The sequence below is a fragment of the Antechinus flavipes genome, chromosome 2 (genome assembly GCF_016432865.1).
Source record: "Antechinus flavipes isolate AdamAnt ecotype Samford, QLD, Australia chromosome 2, AdamAnt_v2, whole genome shotgun sequence".
NCBI classification, from domain to species: domain Eukaryota; kingdom Metazoa; phylum Chordata; class Mammalia; order Dasyuromorphia; family Dasyuridae; genus Antechinus; species Antechinus flavipes.
In genome coordinates, this window is record NC_067399.1 from 38,449,751 (window position 1) to 38,474,564 (window position 24,814).

At 38.3% G+C, this 24,814-nt stretch overlaps 1 protein-coding gene and 1 long non-coding RNA gene across 8 annotated transcripts in view; one reads left to right on the forward strand and one right to left on the reverse strand.

The window, feature by feature from the left end:
* Nucleotides 1-24,814, reverse strand: part of LOC127547583 (zinc finger protein 260-like) — a 203,983-nt gene that overhangs the window by 98,009 nt on the left and 81,160 nt on the right. For 2 of the 7 annotated variants that reach the window (XR_007950201.1, XM_051974487.1), the window contains exons 1-2: nucleotides 7,213-7,588; nucleotides 3,691-3,776 (exon numbers count right to left, since the gene is read on the reverse strand). The exons of 4 other annotated variants lie outside the window; for them this stretch is intronic. Coding sequence is in view for 1 of the 3 variants with exons in the window: in XM_051974487.1 (XP_051830447.1) it covers nucleotides 3,691-3,708 (18 nt within the window). In the remaining 2 variants the exon portion in view is untranslated. Of the gene's footprint in view, nucleotides 1-3,690; nucleotides 3,777-7,212; nucleotides 7,781-24,814 lie in introns of those variants that run through there. One more of the 7 variants, XR_007950209.1, reaches the window with a different exon arrangement.
* On the forward strand, nucleotides 7,987-11,900 carry LOC127547592 (uncharacterized). Its single transcript, XR_007950216.1, has 2 exons — nucleotides 7,987-8,219; nucleotides 11,221-11,900. It is a non-coding gene; the product is annotated as an uncharacterized LOC127547592 (long non-coding RNA).

The following is a 24,814-nucleotide window of genomic DNA, read 5'->3' on the forward strand; positions in this document are numbered from 1 at the left end:
ATGATTTCAGAAAGGCCTGGAGAGACTTATATGAACTGATGTTGAATGAAACGAGCAGGGCCAGGAGATCATTATATACTTCAACAACAATACTATATGATGATCAATTCTGATAGACCTGGCCATCCTCAGCAATGAGATGAACCAATGGAGCAGTAATGAACTGAACCAGCTACACCCAGCAAAAGAACTCTGGGAGATGGCTAAGAACCATTACATTGAATTCCCAATCCCTATATTTTTGCCTGCCTGCATTTTGGATTTCCTTCACAGATTAATTGTACAATATTTCAAAGTCCAATTCTTTTAGTACAGCAAAATAACTGGTCATGTATACTTATTTTGTATTTAATTTATACTCTTAATATATTTAACATATATTGGTCATCCTGCCATCTCAGGGAGGGGGTGGGGGGAAGGAAGGGAAAAATTGGAACAAAAGGTTTGGCAATTGTCAATGCTATAAAATTACCCATGCATATAACTTGTAAATAAAAAGCTATTAAAAACTAAAAAAAAAAAAAAATACTTGCAACCACTAATTAGGGAAAGACTGAAACAAACAAACAAACAAAAACTTGTTAAGAAGCATTATCGCATACTCCTTCAGGAATCAAAAAGAAATTGACAAGGGAGACCCTGGCCCAGGACCGCCCAGCACGGAGTGCCCTCGCAGAAGGCCCGTGCTCCCCCAGGGAAGCAGAGCTGGATTCACTCAGAAGAAACACGAGATGTGCTCAGGGGGAGAAGCCCCCTCCAAAAGGTCCTCCGGACGACTTGTGTTTGACCCATGGCCGAGCATTCAAGCTCCTAGTGGTCCGGTCACTCACAGTCCGACACTTGTAACTCGGCTCTTTCACAGGGATGTCATGGGGTGTCTTCAAGATCTTCACAGGTAAATTCCCAAAGGCTTTAGACATCTAATAATTATTTTGAATGAACTTTCTCTTTTCAGACCTGGTTCCTGCTACTGTTTTTCTAAATCTGTAAAGAAGTAGCAGTGGTTTTTATGAATTTATTTCATATCCTGTTATTTGACAGAAGTTATTAATGACTTAATTTTCCATGCTGATTCTCCAGGGTTTTCTAAAGAAACATTGTCTACAAGTAGAAATACTGTTTTTCTTCTTTGCCAATCTATTTGTACCTTTTCTTTCTTCCTTTATTCCTATAGTTAGTAATATAACTATGTCAAACAGTGTTGTGGATAAAATAATATCCTTGCTTTATCCTCATATTTATAGGGAAAGTTTTCTGATATGTTACTATTACTCCAGAAAAGCCCTGGAGTAACCCTTTCTAGATTTTGTAAATATAAGTAAGTACATCTTACTATCAAAGATTTTTATTAATGGGTTCTTACTGTTTTTGTTATGTAATTATTTTGAAGACAATGAATAGACAGAACTCAATGCTCCAAATATTTCTGATAAAAGCTTGATATCTCAGATATATAGGGAATGGGAAGAAATATAGCAGACCAAGAAACAGTCCACAACATATAAGTGAGGATAAAAGATGAAAACATAAATTTTTTTTTCAAATATATGTAAAGACAATTTTTAATATTCAGCAAACTTTTTTTTAAGTTCCAAATTCCCTCCTTCCCTCCCTTACTGAGAAGGAAAGAAATTTGATATGTTATATGTATAATCATGCAAAATGTAGACCCCTGGTAGTCATGATGAAAATTTTTCTTATGTGAAGATACTGATCATCAACAACCATATGAAAAAAAGTTCCACAGTGCTAACAATAGAAATTCAAATGGAGCAGTTGTGCTCCATATCCAACAAACTGGCAAAGATGATGTTAAAAGGCCTAAGTTAAAGGGCCTAGGGGAAGGCAGACACACAAATATACTATTGCCAAAGCTGCAAATTGTTGTAGCCATTCTGGAAAATAAATTAGAAACTGAGAGGATGCCCATCAATTGGTGAATGGTTGAACAAGTTGTGGTACATGACTGTCATGGAATACTACTGAACTCTGAGAAATGAGGAGCAAGATGATTTTAGAAAAACCTGGAAAACTCACATGAATTTCGAAAAGTAAAGTGAGCAGAACCAGAACACTGTACATAGTAGTAGCAGCATAGTATGATGATCGATGATGCTATTCTTAGCAATACAATATTGATGAAAAATGTTATCCAATTCCATGGAAAGAATGATATATGACTCCAGACCCAAAATACTATTTTTTACTTGCTTTCTCTCACTTTTTTTCCTTGTCTCTTCTTTCTTTCCTTGTATTAGTTTTCTTTCACAAAATGACCAATAATATAATGCTTTACATGACTAAACCTATATATGTGTGTTTGTGTGTATATATGTATCTCTTTCTCTTGCTTAGTATATTTTGTATATACTAAGTATATCTTTTTTTTTTTAATTTTAAATTTTTATTTAATAATTAATTTATATTGACAGAATCCATGCCAGGGTAATTTTTTTTACAACATTATCCCTTGCACTCATTTCTGTTCCGATTTTTCCCCTCCCTCCCTCCATCCCCTCCCCTAGATGGCAAGCAGTCCTATATATGTTGGATATGTTGCAGTATATCCTAGATACAATATATGTTTGCAGAACCGAACAGTTCTCTTATTGCACAGGGAGAATTGAATTCAGAAGGTATAAATAACCCGGGAAGACAAACAAAAATGTAGATAGTTCACATTCGTTTCCCAGTGTTCTTTCTTTGGGTGTAGCTGCTTCTGTCCGTCATTTATCAATTGAAACTCAGGTCTCTTTGTCAAAGAAATCCACTTCCATCAAAATATGTCCTCATACAATATCGTTGTTGAAGTGTATAATGATCTCCTAGTTCTGCTCATTTCACTTAGCATCAGTTCATGTAAGTCTCGCCAGTCCTCTCTGTATTCATCCTGCTGGTCATTTCTTATAGAACAATAATATTCCATATATACCACAATTTACCCAGCCATTCTCCAATTGATGGGCATCCATTCATTTTCCAGTTTCTAGCCACTACAAACAGGGCTGCCACAAACATTTTGGCACATACAGGTCCCTTTCCCTTCTTTAGTATTTCTTTGGGATATAAGCCCAATAGAAACACTGCTGGGTCAAAGGGTATGCACAATTTGATAACTTTTTGGGCATAATTCCAGATTGCTCTCCAGAATGGTTGGATTCGTTCACAACTCCACCAACAATGCATCCGTGTCCCAGTTTTCCCGCATCCCCTCCAACACTCATCATTATTTTTTCCTGTCATCTTATATACTTAGTATATCTTGAGAGAGGAAGGAGGGAGGGAGATGTATAAAGTGAAATAAAACTTAAAAACCAACAACTATTAAACATTGTTTTTCACATATAAGTGGGGAAAAATCAAAGAAAATTAAACAAAAAAAAGAAAGAAAGAAATACCATGAAGAAGCAAGAAGATTTGGACAAAAAAATGGATGATATGCCAAAGGAGGTGGCAATGATTCCAAGATCATGAAGAAAGTGACTGGAAGAATGATGGTACTCTACAAAGAAACAGGAAGTCTGGAGGAATGCCAGGTAGGGGGGTTATAGGGGAAGGTGAGCTTTCTTTTGGATATGTTTCACTTGGGACATGTCTAGCAGATGGACTGTGATGCAAGAGGGATACTGGGAGACAAGTTAGGTTGGACAAAGTCTCCTTATTCCCATCTTGACATGTCTGTATTTTTACCTTTTTCTTGAATGCCATGGTCCTCCAAAATCAATCCTTTTTCAGTGTTTTCTTTAAGACTCTGATCTTTTCCAAGTCTTGTCTCCCTAGAAGATGGAAGTTACCTTAGAATACATTTTTATTTCCCAGGACTGATCTGGTACTGGTACCAATAGTACAACTAAGAGAGCAAGATTTCAGATTGTGTCTGTGAAGATTTTACCAAAAGTTGCAGGGACAACCCATGTCACCCTCAGAAACCTCACATTCAAACCTAAGCATCAGGACACACAATGCCCACTTTTTCAAATAATGAATAGGATAGAACAATTATCATAATTGAAGACAACATAACAATATTAAATACTAAATAAATACTAAATCCTTTGGTGTCTAAAAGAACTGATCAGTCAGTATTCTAGTTATACTGAGATATGTACTTATATATACTCACATACATAACAGACAAATACATCTGAGAAATAGAAAAGAGAGAGGAGTAATTAAATAATGAGAAAAGAAAAAAAAAGTACAAGAAAAAGCAGAAAAAGAACACAGAGATAGAAAAGTAAAAAGTCTGGAAGAACTGGCTCCAAATCATACCTTAGTAGGATCTGTCATTTACTAGCTGAGTAAATGTCACATTACTTTTCTAGGCTGATGAACTGAAAGGGCTGGACCTGAATAATTCTGTTACTTTCCAGGGCAGTAGGTGGTGCAGGACACAGAACACCAGGCCTGGAGGCAAGAATATACAAATCCCAGATAATTAACAACTAGATGACCCTGAGCAAGTCAATCAACCCTATTTGCCTCAGCTTCCTCTTCTATAAAATGAGCTGGAAAGGACTACAGCACCTTTGCTAAGAAAGACTGAGAACGAGCTTGATACAAGTGACACAACTCCACAACATAACTCCTTCCCAGATTTCAAAGTTAAGTATTTTAGGATCATGAAGCGATCAGTAGGGATGTAGGTACCCACATACACATATATACATTTTTTTCAAACTTAGCACGATTTCATTGGTTGGGGAGGTTCATCCCTCTCTAGGTGCAGATCGTCATTTCTCTGTGACCTGAGAGAACACCTCAAGAATTCTTTTCATTAAAACCTCAAGACCTGTTGCTGATCTGATTCTGAACTTAGTCAGGCCAGGCCTTGCAGGACAGCTGGAGATTATCCTCAGAAGCCTTTCCATTATCTATTTGCATCCCCTTCAAGAACAAAAGTTCTCTTTCCTCCTTGTAGATGGACACACACCACAGCTGACTCCTGCTAGCCTGCCAAGGCTCCTCGATACAGACAACTGAGAACCAGCTGTATCTAAGTTTAGAAAGGATCATCACCTAGCTAACTAATTTTATTTTCAGTATCATAATGCACAAAGAATGAACTGGTTGTATGGTCCTGGACAAATCACTCTACCTCTATGCCTCAGTTTCTCCAACTGTTACTTGAAGGTAAGCATAGCTCCTAGCTATTCCCTTTAGTTTATCTGAAAATTAACATGACAATGGCATCTACTTCTCAGGGCTGTTGTGAGGATTAAATGAGATAAGCATGTTGAATGTTTTTAAACATTTAATCTTTAAAAATATATATTTTTAAAATTAAATATAAAAAAGAAAATAAATGGGACAAGATGGAAAATAGAATAATATTTGTGATGTGCCCAGAAGAACATAGGGAGGATTCAAAATATGTAACAGTAAATTTCCATTTGAAGAAAGCATGTATAATAATAGTAGATATCTTCATGGATGTCCTTTTTTTTGCTTTTGTTCCCTTGCAGTACACTTTTTGCTTTATTCTTTTTTTCTCCTTTCATCCTGTCCACTTCCCCCAAGCAGCTATAATTAAGCAGACACATTTGTGTTCATATTCATACACATAAGCACATGTACAGATGTACTCTATCTCACATACACCTACACGCATACATAAACACATAAGCCCATCTGTACATCTCCCCACTTGTATCTATATAGACTCACATACATTTACAAGTATATACACATATATAACCCATCCAAACCCCAACACATATATGTGTGTGGGTCAGAAACCATTAATAAAACAGCTGGATAGATCTCTAGAAGCAAAGCAGTTTATTTACCTTCTCCCGAGAATCGGGCAACGAACCATGCAGCAGTCGAAGGGAGGAAGCACCGTAGGGGGTAGGGTCGGTGCTTTTATCCCTAACGCAAATTCCCCCGCCCACCACTGACCCTCATCCTTATTGGCTGAGGATCTTACTCTAAACGTGGGAACTACCCAAGAAATTGAACTTGGCCAATAAGTACATAGTTGCCCATATTTGGCTGAAATAGGGAGGATAACAAGAAGGGGACTTAAGTATGCCCTTCATTAAAAGTCCTTCAGGCCTACTCAAACTTTGAAATAGATGAAGTCTTACTCGATTTTCACAACTGTCTTGAAAGATCTCATTTTATCTCGTTCATATGTATCTAGATATACATTATACCCCCCCCCATAACAGACACCTATCTGTACTCCCCTGTACATCCATCTATAAACAAACTTTTATACACTTACAAGCACACACACGTACATTTACATGAAATACACACAAATCTATGCACTTGTTGAGATAGGAGACAACCCAACAATATTAGGATCCCCAAGATCGTGTTCCAGGCAGGGGGAAAGAATGCGGAAAAAAATTCGCAAACTCAGTCTTCAAGTTAAGGAGCAAAGATTTATTATAATTATTACGCCAACGGAAGCTGGCTAAAGTTTCAAGAGAATTTAGCAAAGAGCCAGAAGCAAGAAGATATTTGTATAGGAAAGAAGTCACTGATATGCTCATTTTATGGCTTAGAGGTACAACTGAGGAGTGGTAGGGGTGGGGTAGTTCCCAATAATTAATTGAAGCCACTGGGCTTACAGACCAACAGATGGCTCTCCCACAGCTAGCACTGTGACACTGCGAGAGCCTGGTTAGCCCTAGAGCGTCTCAGGAACTGCTACATTCTCTCACACAATACAAATATATACATGATACATAAACATGTATCATGTATATATCCCTATACATACCATATACTCAGGCACTTACAGAGAAATACTCACGCATCTAAAACAGGGCTGACACATAATGTACATTTCTGTCCTGACGGAATCGTTCAGTTTCTCTGCCAGAGAACAAGAATCCCAAGCCGTCCCTGGCAGTTTTCTAATAAACTCTACCCCGGATCCTTGTTACAACGTCGCAGAAAATCTCCTCTTCCCCGTCCCCGCTAACTCTGCTCCTTGTGAGCTTCATTATCCCGGCTTTTCCTTGCCCTCCCCCGCTCAGGGAGCCCTCCCTCCTCTCACCGTCCCCTTTATCTCACTCCCATTAATTTACACACCTGGACCTTAAATCTAAACACCCACCTTTTAAGGTCTTTATTAAGGGTTGGCTATTATCTTTCAGGCTCACAAAAACGGGTCAAAGTGGTCCTTTGCAACCACATTTCCCCTGACTCCAACCACCCCTCCCCCGGCCGCCCCGATTTTTTTTATCCATGCCTTACCTCAATAAGGTGCCACAGCTATCTCCTCCAGTGCACAGACCCTAGAGGGCGGGGTCTATTTGCCTTTTTCCACAGGCGCTCGATCAATGCTTATTGTCTATTGGTATTTACAAGTTCCTCGCTGGCGCTCAGTTGGTGCTTAATCAATGCAGGCTATAACTACTCCTCACGTACGTAATGCGCCCCTTTTAACAGTTGAAGAAAAAAGTGAGGCTCAAGGGTCTACCTCGGGTCACGCAGCCAGGTAGCTTCGGTGACAGAATCCAGGACCCTAGGAATCTATTTCTCCTTCTCCCAGTTCCGGAAGCTAAGTGGAAAAGAATGGAAATAGACGTGTCCCCAACTGAGCCTGCGTAGAGATAACATGGTCCTTGCTGGCATCCGTCGGACCCAACAGTCCTCTCCTGGCTTCTGGGAAATGTAGTCTCGGGGATGGCGCGCAGGTGCACGAGTGACTTTAGTTCACAGGGGCTTAAACTGACTGATTAAATGCCAGCTACGAGGGTAGCGTTGAGGTGCCAGGAGGCTAACCCAAATAGTCCCTTCCCCAAAAAAGCCGGGAGAAAGAGGTAAGGCCAGACACCGAGAAGTGATTTTATAATATTTGTCTAAATAAATACCCAATTCATCCGCAAAAATTTCTGGTGCTTCTAGAATCTCCCTGTACAGGCTCTAGCGCTCAGCCGGGCAAAGAATGACGTCATAGGATGCTCCGCCCCTAGGCAAACCTGCTTCCAGCGCGCATGTATACAGTGCTTTTACCTGCCAAGCGCTTTGCGGCAGAATCGAGATCAGGTCCAGAGCTGGAGGGGCTCCCAGGCCGGGCCTCTGCCCAGCTTCTCCTGTTACACGTGCGGAAGCTGAGGCCGTGTCTCTGTATGAGACTTGTCCATCACTGCCCGGGTATGATAACTCTCGGCATCTCTAAATCTCAGGAGGAATGTCTGCAGCCCGGCAAGAGATGGAATCAGATGGAATCATCAACACTCAATCATTAGGCACTGTTGGTATGGCTGGTGACAAATATTGTTAATATCAAATGTAATCTTGATGTAACATGATATTGTGGTCCCTTGGTTTTAGCGGTTTCTGTTCTGGCAATCAGTGATTCTAGATTTTCTGCCTCAGGAAGCTCCAAGGTCCAGTCTTGTCACATTGGTTCTGGCCCGGGGAAACTCCCACAGGTCAGACTTCTGAGATAATAATGAATACGACCACTCCTCGATTCACAGCTGATTAGTGATCTTGTCAGGAATATTTGGTCAAGAGAACCAAATTGCGGAGCCCACTCCTTATCTATGAGCCATAGAATTAGCATATCTAGGATTGAAAGCTGGATAAATGTACCTCCTTGCTTGTGTTTCTCTGCTGAAATTCCCTTAGAATTCCAGCCTGCTTTTGTAATGCATTACAATCAGTATTGCAATAAAACTTTGCCCCTTGACTAGGAGATGGGTTCAAGCCAGAGACACCTGGCAACACCGGTCTGGGACCCCAAACTCTTGGCATATCCTTCCTTTCGCAACCTCAACAATATTATGAATTACTTATCACTCTTCTTAATAATCCTAATAATATGAGAATTCTAATAATGTCCTCACAGTCCTACTCTTAAGTTACCTGGTCAAAAGTCAGGAAGATTTACTTTCCTGAGTTCAAACCTGGCCTCAAACACTTTCTAGCTGTATGACCTTGCACAAGTCATTTCACCCTGTTTGCTTCAGTTTCTTCATCTGTAAAATGAGCTGAAGAAGGAACTCTAGTTTCTTTGCTAAAACGAAACATTGTATCTCCCTCACCTCCCCTAGGATTGGAGGGCTGGATGGTGGAGCACTAAATGAGGAGATCTTCAATGTTGGAAGGGAGGGGTCAAACAAAAATTAATCCTTGGGGCAGGCTGGGAAAAGACTCTGCTAGAGATCAGTTTAGTTATGTGTGAGATGTCAAGGACCCTTATCCAAAATGACTACTCAGAGATCACTCAAAGTAGAAAGCAAAAAAAAAAAATTTTTTTTCATTATAGAATTTCATGAGATGCAGGCAATCCAGCCTTGTGTGGAAAAAGGTAAGTGGAAGTACTCACAGCAGAAGGGCCAGAGAATCAGTGAATACACACAGCTTTTATAGATTTTTTCACAAGAGATTACATCACAAATTAGAGGGCACTTAGAGGCACGGGGGGGGGGGGGGGGGGGGGGGGGGGGGGCATCTAATTGATTGTTGCTACCTGAAAAGATTGGAATGGAAGGTTTCAGTTTCCCCAAAATCACCTGATTTCTAGGAAACCGAAACTTAGGCCTTCAGGCTTTAGCTAATCGAGCCGATAGTGGTCAAGCTAATAGACTAAATATCGATAAATGTCAAATACTAATAAAATGTCACTGACTACTGTTAAGTAATATGTCTGCATGTATTATACTTATGCAGGACACAGAGAAATAACAAACGTGGGGGGGCAGGGTTCATATAATACTCATCTTGTAAGTTCAGCTTTCCATCTTACACAGCTCTATGGTCCCACCCTCTGGGAAGATAACCTAGTCTGAAATCCAAATTATATCAAATCCCAGAGACCCACCCTCTGTAGAGGTCTACAGCAGTCTCACCTTGCCATCCCCTGTCAGAAATCCCAATCATGGCCCTAAGGTGAAATTTTCTCTATAAAATCTACTTGGGGGCCCTCCCATGACTGCTGCCTTCCTTTGGGTCACTCCATCACAACAATCTGCCTCTGGCATCTTTCCCCTTCTCCTAATACCAAGTAGTATTGACCATTATGAATTCTTCACATGACTGAACCAATTTTTAATGCCAAACTCCACATCATGACTCACATTACTTCCTCCCTGCTTTTCATCTTTCTTTTCTATATGGTCTTCCTGCATAGATAAGTTCCTTGAATGCAAGAACTGTTGTGGCTTTCTTTTTTCTTTTATATTCCCAGTGCTCTGAACTATGCCTGCCTCAGAGTAGAGATTTAATAAATGTTTAATGAATTTGTTGAAGTGAATCCCTTGCAAACTGAAAATCCTCTGATTTTTCATAACCTTTCTTTCTCCCTAAGACTCACAGATTCAAATTTTTAAAAAAATTAGGAAAAAAAAAAAACTATTCTCTTCCAGTTATATTTCTTCCAGTTTATCTCTCCTCTCATCTTGTTGAAGCTGTATACAGTGGCAGTCTCTGGAGTTTTTACTTATACACCTTTCCATGGTGTATTTTTTCTTTATCTCCAAGTCTTTCCCCCACTAGCTGTAGGGAAATTCTAGTTGGCATGGAAGGGGAGATGCCAGCAAATTGAAGAGGTAGTTATTAAAACTGATGTGAATCCTGAAACTAGCTTATTTTCTCCCTTTCTCTGGAAATGCTAAAATACTCATTCTGAGAACTTAGTTTCCTAAACTGTCTTATTACCATAGTTAAGGTAATCCCAAAGTAGCCAGACTGCCTTGATTAGCAACTTTAAGAGCTTTCCCTGACTGCCCTTGTTATGTTGAGGCAGAAGACACCTCAACAAGATTAGGATCCCTAAGTTATTGTTGCAGGTTTGGTGAAAGAATTTGCACAATTAGTCTCCATAAGCTGCTTGACAGCGGGTTAATTTCCAAGGGAATTTTAAAGAAGAGCCAGAAATAATTAGATACATTTACAGGAAAAAGAAAGATCAGGTAGAGGTACAAGTGAGGAGTGATAGGGGTGAAGCAGTTCCCATAATTGAATTCTAAGGCTTACTGAACAACAGATTGTTCTCTGACAGCCAGCATTCTTTGTGGCACTCCCAAGGCCAAGTAACCCTAGGGTTTCTCAGGAGTTGCTACTTCCTCACACCTCTTCAGTATCTCCTAGGTAGTCTCGACTCCTCAGTACACATCCCTGTTCCCTCCTTTATTTCCCCTCCTCCCCTAAAAATTCCCAATATTATATTTCCCCTATAAAAGATGTGCTTATAATGATGATCTTTGCTATAGGACTAAGCCTGCTTGTATTCTCTATCTCCCTTCTCCTCAGGTTTTCTCTTCAATGCTGTCTTTCTCCAAAGTATAATTAACTGTGGTTAGTCCACCAAACTCTGCCAGAGACCATGTTCTTAAGGATATGTCAGAGACCATGTCCTTGAAGACTGCCGGAGACCATGTCCTTGGAGGCAGGAGACAAAGAGCTAAGAAGAGTAGCAAACACCCTAAATTCCTGAGATTAGATAATGTGTGTCCCAAGAAATCGGTCATCTCAGCCCAGGATCTAGATAACAGTATACTCCAGGATTTCTGCCATACCTATGGTCCGACATTCTTCTCATTGCAACCCCCCACTCAGAAATCATATTTAATTAAAACCTCTTCATTCATTAAACAGAGACATTCACCATCCTAAATCTTGAGTTGCCTCTCTGTCTCTCCGATCCTGTTCACAGGCACAACGTGCCTTACCAGACTGTTGTCTTATGGAGCCTTTGCTCCGGCCCCTTCGATGACCCACTATTGATGTCCTGCTGGACAGGACAAAACTCTTCTATGGATTTAATCTGCCAGTCAGTAGTATATTCACATGTCATGTCTTATTTTTTTTTAATTGCTTCTTCTAAACTCCTTTTCTGGGTAACCCTATTGCACTCCCAAATTTATTTCATATTTACCACTTCTGGTGTCTATTTCTTCTCCTAAATAAATCTACCTTTTGGCTAAGAAAAAGATCTTGTGAATTTGTCACAAGTGTATGTCAAACTAGGAATTGCTGCCCTGAACTTGTAGAGAAACTCCAAATGATGTCATAAACATTCAGAAATGGACAAACAAAAATACAAGTGGTGACCACTTATAAGTTATCTTGTAAATGGATATAGGCTGAAGTCTTTCTAACAATGAGGATTTGTGATTTTGTATTATCAGAGCTCACTGGGGTGGCCAAGTCTAATAAAAGATACATTAGGAAGATAAAAACAGAATCAAAAACAGCAATCTCAAATGTGGAAATATAGCATAGAGTAAAAAAAATTAATCAAAACATCAGTATATGTTTATTAAATATCAAGTGGCAGGAACTATGCTTGGTGCTGACAGCACAAATATGAAAGTGAGACATGCCCTGCCCTCAATGAGTTTATATTCTAATAAGGCAGAATATGAAACATTCAAGAGAAGTAAGTACAGGATAAATCCAAAAGAATGAGGAAGTGATTTAGGAGAGGGGCACAAATCAGGGAATAAGAATTATTTAATATTATTATTACAACATTGTTTATGGTACCCCTTATCAAATTGTACTTTACTTCCAAATCTCTTTTAATAAGATCTATTTTTATTTTTGCTTCATCTGAGATCAGAATTGCTACCCCTGCTTTTTAAAATTTCAGCTGAATAATAATAAATTCTGTTTCAGCCTTTTACTGTTAATCTGTATGGGTTTTTCTGTGTCAGATGTGTTTCTTGTAAGCAGCATATTGTAGGATTCTGCTTTTTAATGCACTCTGCTATATGCTTCTATTTTATGGGAGAGTTCATCCCATTCACATTCAAAATTATTATTACCAATTTATACCCTTCCATCCTGGCCTTTAGTAGTTTTTTGTTTTTTTAACCTACCTACTACTTTATCTCCTATCACCCCTTCCCCTTCTCTTAGTAGTGTTTTTTTATCCCACTCTACCCCCTACCTTTTCTTCTGTCAAACTCTCTTCCCTTCTTTTATCTTTTCCCCTAGTGTTTCTCCCTCTCCCTTCTCTCCTTCCTCTCCCTTCTCTTTTCCTTTCTCTTAATTCTTTGAAAAGTTAAAAAAAAATTTATACCCAACTGAATGACTAAATGATTCCCTCTTAGAACCAAAACTGATGAGATCAAGCTTCAGACACCGCTCATCTCCCTTCCTTCTTTCCCTCAATTGACATAGGCCTTTTGCACCTCTTTGTATGACACAATTGTCCCATTATACTACCCTTTCTCTCTTTTTTCCAGTACAGACCTTTTCCCACCATTTAATGGCTTTTTCTTTGATGTGATCACATCAGAGTCCATTCACAACCACAACCTCAGTCCATGTGCTGCCTATTCTGTGAACCCCAGGTAACAGTTCTTAAGAGGTACAGATAATGTTTTCCTATCTAGGAATATAAACAGCTTTAAATAATATATATTTACCCCTGGTTTACCTTTCTGTGCTTCTCTTGAGTCCTGTGATTGTAGATTACATTTTCTGTTTAGTTCTGTGTTGTTTTTTTTTTCAATAGAAATGATTGAAAGTCTCTTGCTTCATTGAAACTCCATCACCTCCCCTGAAAGATGATGATGCTCAGTCTAGCGATAGTTAATTCTTGGTTGTAACCGAAGATCCTTTGACTTCTGGAATATGGTATTGCAGGTCCTATGATTCTTTATTAAAGAAGCTGATAGATCCTAAAAAACTGCATAATTTGTTATAGCTGCTTGAATCCATCAAGCTATTTTAATGTAAAATAAATAGCATTGAAAAAAGTTCCTATCCAGTATGGGTACCACTGGTTCTATTAAGTGTTCCTGCTCGTTGAAAGCTTTCTCACATTCTTTACATGTAGATTTCTCTGCAGTATGAATTATCTTATGTTTCTTAAGTTTGAGATGTGCAAGAAAGTTCTCAATTTCATTACATTCAAAGTTTAGGTTTCAATGATAGTCATCTTTAACATCAGTACATTCAAAAGATTTCTGTTCAGTATGAATCTGTCTTCTTAAGTTTCTCTACTATTTTTTACATATTCCTTGTTTTTTTTTTAAAGGTTTCTCTTCAATATGAATTCTCTTATGTAATTTAAGGTTTCCCATACATTTGAAGGCTTTCCCACATTAATTACATTTATACTTTCACATCAGTATGAGTTTTCTTGTGTCTATTCAGATTTCCTTTATAATTGAAAGCTTTTCCACATTCATTACATTTATAAGGTTTCTCTCCAGTATGAATTTTCTTATGTCTACTAAGGTCTCCTTTCTCCCTAAAGGCTTTTTCACATTCATTACATTTGTGTAGTTTCTGTACAGTATGAATTTTTTCATGTCTATTAAGATATTCCTTGCACTTGAAGGCTTTTCCACATTCTTTGCATTTATAGAGTTTCTCTCCAATATGAATTTTCTCATGTCTATTAAGGTCGTCCTTGTCCCTGAAGGCTTTTCCACATTCATTCCACATTAACCACATGTGGTTTCTCTCCAGTATGAATTTTTTCATGTCTATAAAGATATTCCTTGTACAGGAAGGATTTTCCACATTCTTTACATTTATAGGGTTTCTCTCCAGTGTGATTTTTCTCATGTCTATTAAGGTATTCCTTATCCCTGAAGGCTTTTCTACATATATTACATTTATAGAGTTTCTCTGTAATATGAATTCTACCATGTTTATGAAGATATTCCTTGCAGGTGAAGGCTTTTCCATATTCTTTACATTTATAGGGTCTCACTGCAGTATAGATTTTTTTGTGTCTATTCAAGATGCCTTTAAGGCCGAAGACTTTCCCACATTCATCACATTTATATGGTTTCTCTTTAGAAGGAATTCTCTTATGTTGACAAATATATCTCCTCTGACTAAAAGTTTTCTGACCTATCTTACTTTGTTTTACAGGCTTTTCCTTCAGATTTTTCTGATGAACAGCTAGGTCTCAATTGTAGCTGGAAGCCTTAGTACAGTCACCAAATATATGAGCTTTCACTCCAGCCTGAATTCCTCCATGTACCCTAAGGCTTGAATTGATGTCGAAGGTTTTGCCATATTCATTAATTCTATGAGGTTTTCCTTGAGAACCCACTCTATGGTAATCATTAAGTTTTGACTAGTAACCATAAAACTTCTTATATTTATTAAACTTACAAAGGATCTTCAGTATGGAAATTCTGCTACATGAAGTTTTGCTGCACTTAACTATTAGCTTCATGGACTGTCTTTCCAAGTTGTTTATCTGACTTTTTATTTCAGTGTCATAATTCAAAGCTGCTCCCAATTTAGAATCCCAGAGATTATCCTTGATGAGTCTCTCTCTGGATGGCTCTTTGGTAGTACTACATTGTTGTAAAGTTGACATCTTGGTTTCACATTCTCTTTTTTTAACAGGGGAATCTGAAAGTAACAAAAAAACGTCAGCACCCACCGCTCAATGTTGTGGGGAAAAGAAAAGTATTTTGTAATCGATTCTATATTCAGTCTTCTCCATTAGGAAGAAGGGTGATTGATTTGGATAAGGTAGAAGAAACACGATCAAGGGGTGGCTGAACTTCCCAAGTCTTCAAAAATGTTTAAATTTCAGGGAGAAAAAAAAGAATTCTAAAACCACAAAATATTACATTTCAAGTTGATCTCCATAACACTGAAGAAGAGATAGTCCTTGAAGCTCTGATGTTATGAAGAAAATCTCTTGACCTAAACAGGTTTCTATCTTCTAAGAAAGTTATACCTTGAGAGCGGCTGAGACCATTGAAGAGCGAGATGTTACCACCATACTGCACAGAGCACTGAACCTCTAGTGAAGAAAACTCATCTTCCTGAGTTCAATTTCACCTCAGACCCTTTCTAGCTGAGAGACCCTGGTCAAGTTATTTAATCCTGTTGGTCTCAGTTTCCCTATCTGTCACATGAGCTGGAGAAGGAAGTGATGGACCATTCCAGGATTTCCACCGAGACAATTGCAAACAGGGTCACAAAGTGTTGGACTCAAGTCCTCAATAGAAAAGGAGCACTGAAGGGTGAAGTGAATTGTCCAATGTCACACTTAGTAAGTGTCAGAGGCAGGCTCTGAACCAGGTCTATTAACTAGGAAGCTGGTGCTCTTTACATTTGGCAACACGTCAGACCCTTAGAGCCTGCTTTTCCCTGTACTAGGAAAATCCCTCAATTTGTTGAGATAGAAAGCCAAAGTGTGAGTAGCAGTTGTGACACTTATGAGGTAAGTCACCATGGGCAAGTTAAGATCGTCTGCCTTTCCCCAGGCCTTCTTCTAAAATGAGAATGATACAAACACCATACATCCTAAATGTTAGTAAAGCACTCCTAAATTTGCTCCCAATATATTAGTCATAGTTATTATTAAAGTCAGTAATGACAAAGACAATTTTACATGAAACAGTGAAAGGGCCGACAGCACCAATTCAAGGTGGAAAAGGGAAAGTAGGAAGAGGATGGAAGGTGTAGATGGCAGCTTTATACGATCTGTCCTTGAAAAGAATGAGACCAATTGGAAGGAAGATAAAAGAGGCAAGAAGTTGGAGCAAATTTTTTCAGAGGTCAGACTTAATTATACTGGAAAGTTCTTTACCCATTATCTTTCAGAAAAGACTCATCAAAGAGAAAAAATAATCTAAGGATTTAAGAAGAGAAAACAGTCATAGAAATAAAGGACAGCACCCAGCATATGGTTGGAAGTTTACAAAAATTAAAACTTTTTCTTAATCTAGAGAGAAAAACAAGGGCAGATTTAATAGAAAACCATTTCTTGACATGAAAGATGAGGTTACAGGAGGAGTGCAGGAAAGACAACCACAGCTCCTCTCCTCAGGCCTATGGACCTGGAAAGAGCTCCAGGCTCAACATTTCCAAGGTAACTCACTCTAATGACCCAGCCAAGCTCTTGTTGGCAGTGAGTCATTGCTTCGATTTCTGGGTCAGAGATTTTCAGCTGCATCTGACCTTTGTAAGCCTCTCTGTGGAATTTCTTGGCAGAGATTCATATCTCAGAGTTTGCCATTTCCTTCTCCACATCATGTCACAGAGGAGACCCACAGGGTTAAGGGACCTGTCCAGGGTCTCACTGCTGGGAACTGTCTGAGGTCAGACTGGAACTCAGAACCCTGAAGCTCCTTCAGGACAGGGCTGACAGTTGGGGGCCTGCACCCCCTGCCTGCCTGGTTACTACTCACCTTCAGAAATGCATCTGGGGTCTTCTTCCCTTGATAGCCAGGGGTCATCACGTTTGGTTTAGTTACTGGAAGCCCTGCTCAAGGAGAAACAAGTGGGAAGTGCTGAGAACACAGAGACACCTCAGAACTCAGTCCTGGTCTCTCTCTAAGAAAGAGGGGCAGGTCTAGAAATGTCAGTGGAGAAGCACCAATGACCTCTGAAGGAAGTTTCCCTCAGCAAATGTGAGGGAAGGGACAGAGCCTTTGGTGCAGACATAGGACAGATGGGGTCATGTTCACCCACTCCTAGTCTGCTGGGAGAAGTCTTTCCTTCTCTGCCCTGAGGCTCTATGGAGAACCTGAAGCCTGGCTGAGCAGAGAGTGTGAAAGGAGAGCCTGAGGGGCTGCAGAATGAAGCTGCTGATTTCCAGCTGGACAAAGAAGGACTTTTTGTCTGGGAAAAGCAACAACTGCTCACAAACTGCCCAAAGGTCTGAGGTATTTGTGTGACTCTCCCTCCCTTTTCAGCAAACTCAAATTCAGCCAAGCTCCTCAGCCCCTCACGGCCATGGACAGATGGAATTCTCTGACCTTGTAGTGGCTCACACTTGATGCTCTCCCTGCCATCTCTGCAGGTCACCATGGGATAGTCCCCCAATTCTGCCATGTCCTGCTCTTTGCCTTTCAACTCTTGCAACCTTAGTTTCCTTCACAGCTTAGCCAACGGAAAACCATCTCTGGAATGAAACTTTCTCTTATCCCTCTACTTGCTATTGCTATCCCCTTGGAAAAGATTTGTTTTGTATTGACCTTTGTATTAACACGTATTTACAACTTGGGATCTCTCTGGATAATATAGACGCTCCATGAAGGTAGGGCCTGTCTAATTTTTGCCTTTTTCCTCCTAGTAACTATCATAGTTCCTGGTACTCACTTCAAGAAAAATAAATGCTGAAAGAATGACTGAAAAAAATTACCTTACCAAGAGAGACAAAGTTCTCATAGTTCTCTAGCATCACATTCCTGTACATGTCCTTCTGGCCAGGATCCAAATAGCTCCATTCCTCCTGGGTGAATTCCACAGCAACATCTTGAAATGTCAGTAATTTCTAAAATATAATAGCATCTTAACTTGAGAAATGAAAGAGATTTTAGAAGCCACCTACTAATATAGGCTGGATAGGAAAGGAAAAAGACATTTGGATCTCAAATGTAGCCACAAAATAAAATTAATTTAATTTTTTAAAATTTCCCTTTTCTTTTTGAATAAAAAGAGCTTTTTATTTTTCAAAATGCATGCAAAGAAAAATTTCAATATTCACTATTGCAAAACTTTGTATTCCAAATTTTCTTCCTCCTCCTTCCCCCTCTTCTGTATAGCAAGTAATCAAACATATGTACGATTCTTCTAAATATATTTCTACCTTTAATATGCTTTGCAAGAAAAATGAGATCACAAAGGGGAAAAAACAAAAAAGAAAAAAAAAATCAAACAACCACCTATAAATAAGGTGAAAATACTATGCTTTGATCCACATTTAATCCCCATACTACTCTCTCTGGATGCAGTTGGCTCCCTTCATCACAAGTCTACTGCAACTGCTTTGAATCATCTCATTGTTAAAAAGAGCCAAGTGTATCGCAACTGGTCATCACATAATCTTGTTGTTGCTGTGTAAAATGCTCTTTTGGTAATACTCATTTAACTTTGCAAAAATTTATGTATGTCTTTCCATGCTTTTCTGAAATCAGCCTGCTCATCATTTCACATAGAATAATAATATTCCATTATATTCCTAGCATACCTCATTCAGTCATTCATGTTCTAGTTCTTTGCCATTACAAAAAGGGCTGCTACAAACATTTCTGCACATATGGTTTATTTTCCATTTATATTATGATCTCTTTGGCACAGTTCCACCAACTGTATCAGTATCCCAGTTTTTCTACATCATTTTCAACATCCTTCATTATCTTTTCCTTTCATCTTAAGCCAGTCTGACAAGTGTATAGTGATATCTCAGAGTTGTCTTAATTGCATTTCTCTGATCAATAGTGATTTGGAGCACCTTGTCATGTGGCTACAAATAGTTTCAATTTCTTCATCTGAAAATTGTTCATATTCTTGATTTATCAATTGGAGAATGGCTTGAATTATTATAAATTTTAGTCAACTCTCTATATAGTTTAGAAATGAGGCCTTTGGATGTAAAAATGTTTTCCCAGTTTATTTCTTCCCTTCTAATGTTGTCTGCATTAGTTGTGTTTGTACAAAAACTTTTTAACTTAATATAATCAAAATTATCCATTTTGTGATCAATAATGATCTCTAGTTCTTCTTTGGTCACAAATTCCTTCCACCTCCACAAATCTGAGAGGTAAACTATTCTATGTTCTTCTAATTTGTTTATAATATCATTTTTTATATCTAGTTCATGAACTCATTTTGACCTTATCTTGGTGTACGATGTTAAGTGTGGGTCTATGGCCTACTTTCTGCCATTAGATAAGTACTTTTGATTACATTTAAAGAGGAACTTTTCTAGAGCATCCCTTTCTAGATTTTGTAAATATAAGTAAGTACAGCTTCTATCAACGATGTTTATTAATGGGTTCTTTTTTGTTAGTTATATAATTATTTTGAAGATAATGAATAGGCAAAACTCAATATTCCAAATATTTCTGATAAAAGCCTGGTACTTCAGATATACAGGAAAGGAAAGAAAAATTCAGTCCAGGAAGCAGTCCACAACATATAAGTGAGGATAAAAGATGAAAATTTAAATTTTTCCCCCTAAAATATATGTAAAGGCAATTTTAAATATTCAGCAAACTATTTTTTTGAGTTCCAAATTCCCTCCTTCCCTTCCTCCTCACTGAGAAGAAAAGCAATTTGTTTTTTTGGTTTTTTTTTAATTTTTACTTAATAATTACTTTATATTGACAGAATCCATGCCAGGGTAATTTTTTTTTTTTTTACAATATTATCCTTTGCACTCGTTTCTGTTCCAATTTTTTTCCCCTCCCTCCCTCCACCCCCTCCCCTAGATGGCAAGCAGGCCTTTATATGTTGGATATGTTGCAGTATATCCTAGATACAATATATGTTTGCAGAACCGAACAGTTCTCTTGTTGCATAGGGAGAATTGGATTCAGAAGGTATAAATAACCCGGGAAGAAAAACAAAAATGCAGATAGTTCACATTCGTTTCCCAGTGTTCTTTCTTTGGGTGTAGCTGCTTTTGTCTGTCATTTATCAATTGAAACTCAGTTAGGTCTCTTTGTCAAAGAAATCCACTTGAAGGAAAGCAATTTGATATAGGTTATACATGTGTAGTCAGGCAAAATGTAGTCCCTTTGTAGTCATGATGACCAATAGCCATATGAAAAAAATGTCCCACAGTGATAACAGTAGAAATTCAAATGAAAACATTTCAGTTTTGCTCCATAGCTATCAAACTGGCAAAGATGATTTAAAAATGCTAATGCTAAAACAATGTTAGTGTTAAAGAGTCTAAGAGAAGGCAGCCACATTAATATACTACTGCAAAGCTGCAAATTGTTCTAGCCATTCTGGAAAATAAATTAGCAATTGAGAGGATGCCCATCAACTAGGGAACAGTTGAACATGTTGTGGTACATGATTGTCATGGAATACTACTGGGCTCTGAGAAATGAGGAGCAAGATGATTTCAGAGAAACCTGGAAAACTCACATGAATTGTGAAAAGTGAAGTGATCAACAACAATACTGTATGAGGATGTAGTCTGATGGAAGTGGATATCTTAGACAAAGAGAAGATCTAATTCAGTTCTAATTGATCAACGATGGACAGAATCAGCTACACCCAGAGAAGAAACACTGGGAAATGAATGTGGACTGCCTGGCATTTTTGTTTTTCTTCTCATGTTATTTTTATCTTCCGAATCCAATTTTTCTTGTGCAACAAGAGAACTGTAAAGATCTGCACACATATATTGTATCTAGGATATACTTTAACATATTTAACATGTATAAGACTGCCTGCCCCTCCCGGGAGGGTGTGGAGGAAGGGAGGGGGAAAATTGTAACTGTCACTAAAAAGCTATAATTTAAAAAAAAAAGAAAAGAAAAGTGAAGTGAAGTGAGCAGAACCAGAACATTGTACATAGTAATAGGAGCTCAGTGTGATTGACTGATGATGCTATTCTTAGCAATACAATGTTGATGAAAAATGCTATCCAACTCCATGGAAAGAATGGTATATGAATGCAGGCCAAAAATACTGTTTTTCACTTGCTTTCTCTCACTTTTTTCCTTGCCTCTTTCCTTCCTTATATGAGTTTTCTTTCACAAAATGACTAAATGCTTTACATGACTATACATGTATAATATATGTGTGTGTATAGATGTATCTCTATCTCAGATTGCTTAGTATATCTTGAGGGAGGAAAAGAGGGAGGGAGGAATAAAATGTGAAACTCAAAATTTAAAAACCAACAACTGTTAAAAATTGTTTTCACATATAAGTGAGGAAAAATAAAATTAAATTAAAAAAAGAAGAAGAAGAAAGAAAGACCATGAAGGCAGAAGCAAGAAGCCTTGGACAAAGAATGGACAATATGCTAAAGGAGATGGGGATGATTCTAAGATCGTGAACAAAGTGACTGGAAGAATGATGGCACTCTGCAAAGAAACAGGAAGTCTGGAGGAATGCCAGGTGGGGGATTGTGGAGGAAGGTGAGCTTTCTTTTGCATATGTTACACTTGGGACACATCCAGAAGATAGACTGTGATGCAAGAGGAGTACTGGGAGACAAGTTAGCCTGGACAAAGTTTGTTCCTCTCTCCTTATTCCCATTGACATGTCTGTATTGTTACCTTTCTCTTGAAGATCATGGTCCAACCTTTTTCATTGGTTTTTTTTTTTTTTTTTTTTTTGAGATTCTGATCTTTTCCAAGTCTTGTCTCCCTAGAAAGATGTAAGAGTTATCTTACAATACACTTTTGCTTCCCAGGGCTGACCTGTTACTAGTACCACTAGTCGTTACCAGCAGAGCAAGATTTCAGACTGATCAGATTTTACCAAAAGGTGCGGGGACAATCCCACATCAGCTTCAGAAATCTCACATTTAAACCTGAATACCAGGACACACAAATGCCCATTTTTTCAAGTACTGAATTGATTATCTAAGGAAGATAATCAGTAAAGAAAAACTCTAGTTATACTGAGATACGTAATTATATATACTCACACACATATAACTGACAAATACCTTTGAAAAATAGAAAAGAGAGAAAAGTAAAAGAGAAAGAATAAAAAATGAGCAAAGAGAAGTTATGAGTTCAAATTCAGCCCCAGACAATAGCTAGATGATCTTGAGTAAGTCACTCAACTGTTTTTGCCTCCGCTTCCTCATCTATAAAATGAGCTGAAAAGGACTCCAGTACCTTTGCTAAAAAAAAGCCTCAGCATGAGCTTGATACAAGTGACACTACTCCACAACAAAGCTCCTCTCCAGATCTCAAGGTGTTAAGTATTTTAGGATAGTAAAAGATCAGTAGGGATGTAGGTACCCACATACACATCTATATATTTTTTCAAACTTGCCATCATTTCATTGGTTGGGGTGATTCATCCCTCTCCAGGAGCAGATCATCATTTCTCTATGACCTGGGACAAAATCTCAGAATTCTTTTTATCAAAACCTCAAGACCTCAAGACCTGTTGCTGATCTGATTCTGAACTTATCCAGGCCAAGCCTTGAAGGATAGCTGGAGATTATCCCCAGAAGCCTGGTGGTGGACAGGACTTTTCCATTATCTATTCGTATCCTTTCCAAGAACAGTTCTCTTTCCTCCTTTTAGATGGACACACATCACAGCTGAATCCTGCCAGGTTGGCAAGGCTCCTTGATACAGAGCACTGAGGATCAGTCAGCTGTATCCAAGTTTAGAAAGGATCACCACCCGGCTAACTCCTTTTATGTTCAGCATCATGATACACAAAGAATTAACTGGCTGTATGGCCCTGGACAAGTCATTCTACCTGTATGCCTCAGTTTCTCCAACTGTAACTTGAGGATAATCATAGTTTCTAGCAATTCCCCTTTAGTTTATTGGGAAAATGGACATAACAATGGCATCTACTTCTCAAGGCTGTTGTGAGATTTAATTGAGATAACCATATTGAATGCTTTACAAAACCTTTTTGGTCTTTTAAAAAAATATTTAAAACTAAATATGATATATAAAAAAAGAAAATAAATGGGAAAAAATAGAAAATAGAAGAACTTTTGTCATGTGCCCAGAAGAATATTAGGGAGGATTCAAAATATGTAACAATAAATTTCCATTTCAAGAAACCATATATAATAATAATAGACATATTCACGAATGTCCATGTTTTCTTTGCTTCCTTGTTTATTCTTTTGTTCCCTACAGTACACTTTTTACTTTATTCTTTTTTCTCCTTTCATCCTTCTTACTTCCCCCAAGCAGCTACAATTAAGTAGACATGTATATGTACACATGTTCATACACAAAAGCACACTCTCTCTATATATACACCTACATACACAAACACACATAGCCATTTGCATCTATATATATACATATACACATGACATAACCTACATGTATAAACACATATATAATCAATCCATACCCCAACATATACATCTATCTATATACAGATGTATACTGACACACATATATACATAGCCACATATCCATACCCTCCTACATATGTGTGTATATATAAACACACTTTTATAAACCTACAAGCGTAGTGGGCCATAGAAGTCGGTGTGAGATATAAGACCCTTTAGTCCAATGGATGCCTGCTTACATGGCTGGTTTGACTTCCCATCACCCCTAGGGGCCACTTGGCCTTCCTGAGAAGTCAAGAGGGTGAGACTACCTATATTGTAATTAAAGCAGAGTTATACTAATGTGGCAAGGAAACACCTGCACAGAATAGCAAGTTGTTTATGTGGTCCCTGATGGGCAGAATTCTATAGTTAGTGCATGTGCAGTGAACTGTAGTTATGTAAGGATATTAGGGTATTCAAAGCTGAGAAAATTTTGAATAAACAGACTCCTGTTTGAAAGTCCTCTTGATTCCTCTCCTTCGCTCCTCACCCACGATCAGGATTCATTCAGGCTGTTAAGTAAATCCTATAGTGAGCAGGTTCGGCCATACAATCATACTCACGTATTTACAACAAAATACACAAACACATTTACTTCACATGTTGAAGCAGAAGATACTCCAACAATATCAGGATCCCCAAGACTTCATCTCAGCTATGGGGAAAGAATTCATTAACTCAGTCTTCAACTTAAGGGGCAAAGATGTATTATAATTATAACTCCAACTGAAGCTGGCTAAAGTTCCAAGAGAATTGAGCAAAGAGCCAAAATCAAGAAGATAATTTTATTGGAAAGAAGTCACTGATATGCTAATTTTATGGCTTAGAGGTACAACTGAGCAATGGTAGGGGTGGGGTAGTTCCCATCATTGAATTAAGGCTACATGGCTTATAGAGCAGCAGATAATTCTTCCACAGTCAGCATAACTTGTATCATATACTCACTCATTTACTCAGAAATATACACGCATCTAAAACAATACTACCTGGGCTAACACATAAGCTACATCTCTCTCCTGATGGAATCACTCAGTTTGTCAGAGAACAAGGATCCCAAGCCCTCCCTTGTGGTTTTTTAGTAAACTCTAGTCCGCTCTTTGTTACAATGTCGCT